We start from the raw sequence: 7,237 nt of genomic DNA, 5'->3' as shown, positions 1-7,237 counted from the left end.
CTCCAACAAACCACAACACCATGACCCCAACCAGTACTTGCCATATACGTAAAAACCTCCAAACGTATCCATATTGTCGTGTCAAAGTAACATAGCTATTCCCACAGTACTGAACACATTCTTCCAAACAATTAAAGTACCAGAAACACCAAAATACCATTTTATTCCAAAACATAATAGAAACCCAAAGAAGCAAAACAAGAATTTCTTCCCTTATACCTATGAACCCAAATAAAACCCCAATACTCAAAGAGCTTATTAAAATAGATAAAAACACCCTTCCAGAAGCCATTGACTATAAATTAATAGATTAGATTTCTCATTCAAACCAAATACAGTTTTGATACGTGGTTACAATACTTAATAGTGTCAAACATTCTGTTATTTCGACGAACGTTTTCATCCAGAGACTTACCAAAAAATAATCTAAAACCATTTTGTCAAAAACGAGTTATGACTAAACAAAGGCTCATCACAACGCATACCACAATTTCCATGCACTTTCAACATCAATGTTAGCAATTCCACAAGAAGAAGCAAAGTTACGTTAGAAAATCCAAAAAATACTCAATATCACCAGGTCAATATTAAACTTACCACCTTCACACTGAAAGAGCGTATAGAAGCATCTAGAATAATATAGATATTTTTAATAAATATTATGTATTATTGTATATATATATATATACACCATAAATAAGTATGAGATTCTCTCATCAATCTCTATAATTAAATGCTCCAATTATATAAAAATGTTTTATAAACATCACCTTCCAAATAAATAAAGAATTTTACAAACGCAAAATATTATGTCTACCACGTAATCCTATTATCTTTTGTTCTGTTATACTTCCTCCGTTTCAATAAAATAGACTTTTTAGAAAAAAATTGTTTCACAACGATGTATTTTTGTGTTTTCTATGAAAAAATTGTAAACTTCAATAAAATTAATTGACTTTATTGAATTATTATTGGTTAAAATTTATTGAAAATTGAAAATTGAAAATTACAGAAAATGATACATTTATTGTGGTAGTTTAATGTGTTTTCTTAATATCTCTGAAAATACTAAAAAGTTTATCTTCGTGGAACGGATAGAGTATTAATTTGATGTTATAAAGTATCTTTTAATCATTTCCCTTTTGATAAATAAGAATTTATTAATCTGATTTTATAAAAAAAAATAGTTTTAAAAAAATGTTATAAAAAAAAGAATTTATTAATCATGCAATCTTTCTTACGATCTATCTATATATATATATAAAAAAATATTTGCCACCCTTTTGTGCTGGCACCTAGGATCCAGTCAGAAAGTCATCTCACCAGAACGCCACACCTGTCCACTCTATTGCCAAACTCCGTGTTTCATTAAAAGGGGTAAGGGCTTCGGCTTTTGTTTTGTGTGGGCTTTTACATTTTTCCAAGGAACGCGGCTCGTAGAGATCCACCGACGTACTTCACGTTAACTCACGGCGTTACGGAGCCGACGACTCTCTCCGGCTACGACATTCCCGGGAATTGGAGCCAACGTGGAGTTATATCTTCCCAATATGAGTGAAGACCCGAATATCTGGTCCAATCCGGATAAATTCGACGCGGACCAGTTTATAATAGGTGAAGAAGAGGCAAATTTAACCGCCGTAGCAGGAGTGAAGATGATGCCGTTCGAATCTACCGTCGGATCTGCCCGAGGCTTAGGATGGCGATTATACACGTGGAGCTAATGATGGCGAGGATGGTTCAAGAGTTTGAGTGGAGCACAGACCCAACGGAGAGACAAGTTGATTTCGCCGGAAAGTTGGTGTTCACGGTGGTGATGAAGAACTCCTTGAGAGCATAGGTCAAAGCCAGCGTTTATGACAGTCACAATGACTTGATGTTGTTTTGCTACACCTTCAATTACTTGCGAACCAAATCTGTCAAAACGTTCCTTTTTTATTGTTAAGTAATTTCCTTTTCAATTTAATTTTAATAATTAAGTAAATCGAAGAAACTGAAACCGATGCAAACCTAGAAAAAATACTATTACGTTTTAACTAAACCAAAAAATATAGCTTGAATGAACCGGTTTTGGTTTCAGGTAGTTATGAGTAATTAGCTCCAAAAAGGAAAGTTTAGGTAATTAATCATCTAATTATATATTAGCGGATGATTAATAAAAAAGGAAAGCAACTAGAGGGCGGACCAAGTCACCTTTTTCATATAAAGTTTTAATAGTTTTCTTCTTGGTGAATGGTTGAGTGGGTGAGGATTTGGGTTCCTAAAAATTTTGATTGTTAAATCATTCAAATCAATTCTTATAATGTCGTTTTGGGATGTTAATTGTTTTTAATGAAATGTTTTTTCTGGCTTTCAAATGAGTAGTATTAATATGCCTTATGCCTTATGCATTGGGTGTGATAAACTAATCAATTTAAACAAATCATCAAATATTTAAATTGTGTATGATTACGTATAGTGTGGACAAATGATAGTTCTGCTCGAAACTATATGCAATACTATAGAATATATGATTGTTTAGGCACAAATAATCTGTTTGTTGTTTTGAAGTTCAGGTATATAAACATTGTTCAGCATAATAAAATAGTTTTTATTATAACTTCACGGGGGTGGACCGACCCTAGTATCTTATAAACGAATATAAAATTTTACCAACGTGAACCACAAAACCGAACACCCACAAAACTCAAAACTCAAAAGCCCGAAACCAAATCGAAAAAAATCAAATGCCAAGGTCCAGTGGGCTTGGGCCTACGAACAAGACATTTTTGTTATCTTTCTCAGGAATGTTTACACATAAGTGTAATCAACATAATGTATTGTTTTTTTTCTTTTTCTTTTGAAAGTACTCGATTTTATTTCAAAGAAAAAACTTATTACATCGTTAAACTAACTACCTTTACGAAACTGTCTAAGTAGCTATACCAATCCTCAGAAAAAACTTCTCCAAGTACCCAAAAAATTGAGTGAAGCACTACTACTAGTGAGCCTCATGTTCTGTGACAAAGGATCCAACTTACATGTTTTGTTTAAGAATTAAGATGTAAGTTATGGCTATGTTTGTTTTATTTTCGGTTTGGATTCATTATTGTTTTATACATTTTAGGTTTCAGTTTGATGTATACGTAACTTCAAATTTTATTTTCAAAATTTTGTCGATTCTGACTTTAAATCTTTGGAAAATCAAGAAATCCTAGTAGTTTAACAAAAGATTATGATGTTTCTTTTTTTTGAACCGAAAGATTATGATGTTTCACTACAACTAATCTAATAAATAAAGATTTAATTCGTGGTCTCAGCTGCCAAGGAGAGAAATTGAAAGGTTAAGGTCAAGATCAATCTTTGGTGAAGAACCGAAGCAATCTTTGTTGACGAATGGTGCTGAACATGTCGAGACCGCGTCACTTGTTTCGCTCACTGATGATCCGTTGCTTCTCAAATGATGATGATTCAACGACAGCGACAACGACAGTTCTTCTTCTTCATGTTCATGTTCTTGTTCATGTTCGTGTTCGTGTTCGTGCCAAGGGTTTGTCTCCTTCTCTGTATTCTATTGAGCAAAAAACGAAATTATTTACTAAACCGGAAATATCCAGGGGTTTACCCAGTTTTAACCGAGCCGGTTAAGACTCTATGCCCACCCCCCTGGGATTTCAAAGAAACAATTATCAAACGGATTAGATTTGGTTTAGCTTTGACCCCGGTTAAGTGTTCAAAATTATACCAAGAACGTTTATTTTCTAATTACCTGTTGACAAAAATAAAAGATAAAAATATACCTGGTGGAAATGATGTGATGGAAACGTCGTTTCGTTCGTCTTCAAGTTCATGATGTGAAGAGAGTCATCGACATCATCTCCACCACGAGACTCTGAAGTATGCTCCTTTCTTCTTCCTCTTCCGTACCAAAGTAATATTTAAAAAATACAAAAAGGACAATTCAAATAGAGACAAAAAGTATATGATAACATTTCTGATGCAAATTAAGGATTTGTCAGAAACTACTTTAAAATAAATAAAATTACCTAGAAGAATGTGAAGAAAGAGAAAAGGTGTGAAAACCCGTAGGACAATCATTCCTTATGTGTAAAGACAAGTAGTCCTGAAGATAATCCTCTTCAGTGTCCTGTCTTCTTATTGAAAATAAAGAGTTTTCCTCTGTTTCGAAATAATAATAATAATAAAGAATTAAGCTATGACCATAATGAATATTTTATTGACCTATTAAAATAGCTATGTATTTTTATGACAATTGTCTTATGAATCATGGAGTAAACCAATTAATTTCCATCCATTATTATAGTTTTGATGTTAACAATTCAGATTATTCAACGGTCCCATTCTTTAGAAAATCATATCAGAATATTTTTGGAAAATTACAAAAAAAAGGAAGAAAACAGTATACATTACCTGGTTTACCCAAAGTGAGTTTAGAACCTCTATGCATCTGTTCAGGATATTATAAATAATAATATAAGGATAAGAAAGAGAGAGAAAACTAATATTCGGTATATTTGCTACCTGAAGATGACTCTTGACATGTGAAATGGTGAGTCCCTTTACATCCATCATCTTAAGAACAAGCTTTGGAGTAGCTCCTGTTTCATCAAACCCAACAAAAATACAAAAGAGAACAAAAAAATATTAAAAAGGTGACTATGATGATTCTTTGTCATGAATATTCATTAACAAAAAATGAGAAATTGCAATACTTTATAAGAGAAAACGTTTAAGATATATGAATGAAACAAATAAGCAAAGGTGTGATGCTTGGTTCAAAAACTGTCCAATTTGGTTGTTTAGGTCGATGATGAAGATTAACGTTGAGAAGTTTCAAACTATTTCAAAAAGATAAAAAAAAAACTTGAACTTTAATTTTAAGATATATATGAATGCAACAAAGTAGCAAAAGTGCATGAGAAATTTTAATCTTTGAAGAAATACCGAAAAGAAACTTTAAGACATATATATATATATATATATATATATATATATATGTGTGTGTGTGAATAAAACAAGAGATAAAGTATCAAAATATGGACGTACGATGTTGGCCACCGAGCATATCGACGGCGTTAACAAAACAACGGTGGAGATCCGCCGTCCACTTGAGTCTAGGCACCGGAGACCGTACGTATGGCCTAACTCCACTGCCTCCTTGACCATTAAAACCAACGCCGTCATAGTTTTCGTTACCATTTTTCCCACCACGCTTACCCATTTCTGAAAAAAAAGTTAGTCCCAAGAACCCTAAAACCCCACAAGAACAAGATCTAAGATTTCCTTAAACCCAAGAAAGAAAAGAATTTTGAGGGAAGAAAGAAAGAGAGGATTTGTACATGGGTATATGGTTTGGATTAAAAGAGTTTTTTTTTTTCTGATATGGTTTTGGCTCTTTCTAAAAGATGACTCTCTCTTTTTCCATCTATTCTCTTTGTCCAATTTGGATGCACACTATCATACATATGTATCTATCTCTCTCTATGTATATCTGCATGAAGCCAAAAATAATAATAATTAAAACTTCAGAAAAGGTTCATCATTTTTGTTTGCCGGATATTCCATCGTAGCTACTTGTGCTTAATTAACTAGGATTTTAAATCAACCAGCGGCCTTGGGCTAGTGGTACTTGAGGGGAAAACCTCCAATACGGTATCCGCAGTTCGAGTTCCGCTGGCCACCCGGACTAGGATTAAATCCCAAGAATACGTAGAGTGCCGTGGGCCTCGCGGAAATAGTCGGTTGACCACGGTCGCCGGAAATCCGCGGTTACCTAAAAAAAAAAAAAAAACTAGGATTTAAATTGATTTTGATGTTGGATTTTTTTTTTAAGACTAGAAGGGTTAAACTCGGGTCTATTAAAGACACATACTTAATCTCTGGATAGGAGGTGCAACCCACTGATGGATTTTCTCCCGGATATTCAAATAGACCGTAAGCATGGACTCATATCCACGTATGTAGAGCTAATAATTTCGCACTAAAAAGAGTCAATTCCTGGCCTGGACCAAGAAGACAACTCCTTCTCTAGTGGAAACCACTAGGCCACCACGACGTGGTTTTGATGTTGGATTTTCTTTGATAGTTTCGTTTTTTAGATATATACAGTGTGATGCTTTTACCAACAAAAAAGAAAGATATAGTGATACTTTATAAATTAGCTATATATAACTTCGAGTTTATGGCTGTGGGTTTTGGTTTTGGTCAATTTTTATTATTATTATATATTATACCAAATTGTTTAAATGATGTTACATCTTTAAAACTACACTAAAAAAATAAACTCATAAATCGACAATTATATAATTCTTTTCTTTATAATAGTTCAGGACAGTAATGGTTTGACGATTCGTATATAAATCTCGTAAATTCAGTTTTTGGTCACTTATATATTTAGACAATTAAGAATAGCAAAATAAGAAGAATAAATATACATCTTTTATGTATGTATTAGAAATTTAGAGGCGCAAATAATCAGCTGGAATTTTGTCACTTTATAATTTTGACAAAAAAAAGGAAAGAATGAGAGCACATGTGTTTTTGACCTAGTGACAAGTATCTACCCATCTATAATCTACAAAAACGGTAATCATACGAATATCTATTTGACTTTGGTTACATTAGTCTTGACTCCTGACCATTTTTATTATCTTATATATGTTTAAACACTAAAGAATGATCATTGCATATCAAATAATCAACGTACAAGAATTCCCCAATAGGCTATATATTGCATGAAAAGAATTATCTATTCTTAGACCCTAATAGTAACGGAAAATCACATTTTAAACACTCAGAGTATCACTTTCTAACTCTTTAAACATTAATTTTTTTTACTACCACTTTAAACCTTCAAAATGACATTCTTATCATAATAAACTTCCAAAGCCGTTTTCCTGTTCATAGACGTCCAGTACTGTTAATTTTACAGGTCAACATGATGACGTGTCAATTTCTTTAAAAAAAATAATACAGAAAAATTCTAATGAAATTGGAAAAATTGTAAAAAATTCAAAACAAAATTCAAAAAAAAATCTAAAAATTCAAAAAAATTTAAATTAAAATTTCAAACTTAAAAATAAAATAAAATATTAAAAATTCTAAAAATTCAAAAATAAGATCTAAAATTAAAATGTCAAATTTAAAAAATAAAATAAAATTATAAAAATTCTAAAAATTCTAAAATAAGAGCTAAAATATTTTTTTTTTTGAAATTTGTCTTTATTTATTTGTATTT

General features: G+C 32.0%; 1 protein-coding gene across 1 annotated transcript; it reads right to left on the bottom strand.

Annotated features, from left to right (window-relative positions):
* Nucleotides 1-3,200: 3,200 nt before the first annotated feature.
* On the bottom strand, nucleotides 3,201-5,747 carry LOC125592894 (putative Myb family transcription factor At1g14600). Its single transcript, XM_048768516.1, has 6 exons — nucleotides 5,047-5,747; nucleotides 4,522-4,598; nucleotides 4,411-4,447; nucleotides 4,026-4,158; nucleotides 3,780-3,897; nucleotides 3,201-3,550 (listed from the first exon to the last, which is right to left on the bottom strand). The coding sequence occupies exons 1-6, from the start codon at nucleotides 5,219-5,221 to the stop codon at nucleotides 3,296-3,298; spliced, it is 795 nt and encodes a 264-aa protein (XP_048624473.1). The 5' UTR covers nucleotides 5,222-5,747; the 3' UTR covers nucleotides 3,201-3,295.
* Between the last annotated feature and the right edge of the window lie 1,490 nt (nucleotides 5,748-7,237).

The sequence above is a fragment of the Brassica napus genome, chromosome C9 (genome assembly GCF_020379485.1).
Source record: "Brassica napus cultivar Da-Ae chromosome C9, Da-Ae, whole genome shotgun sequence".
Classification (NCBI taxonomy): Eukaryota; Viridiplantae; Streptophyta; class Magnoliopsida; order Brassicales; family Brassicaceae; genus Brassica; species Brassica napus.
The sequence above is the reverse complement of the archived record's forward strand: the minus strand, read 5'-3'. Positions and strand labels throughout refer to the sequence as shown.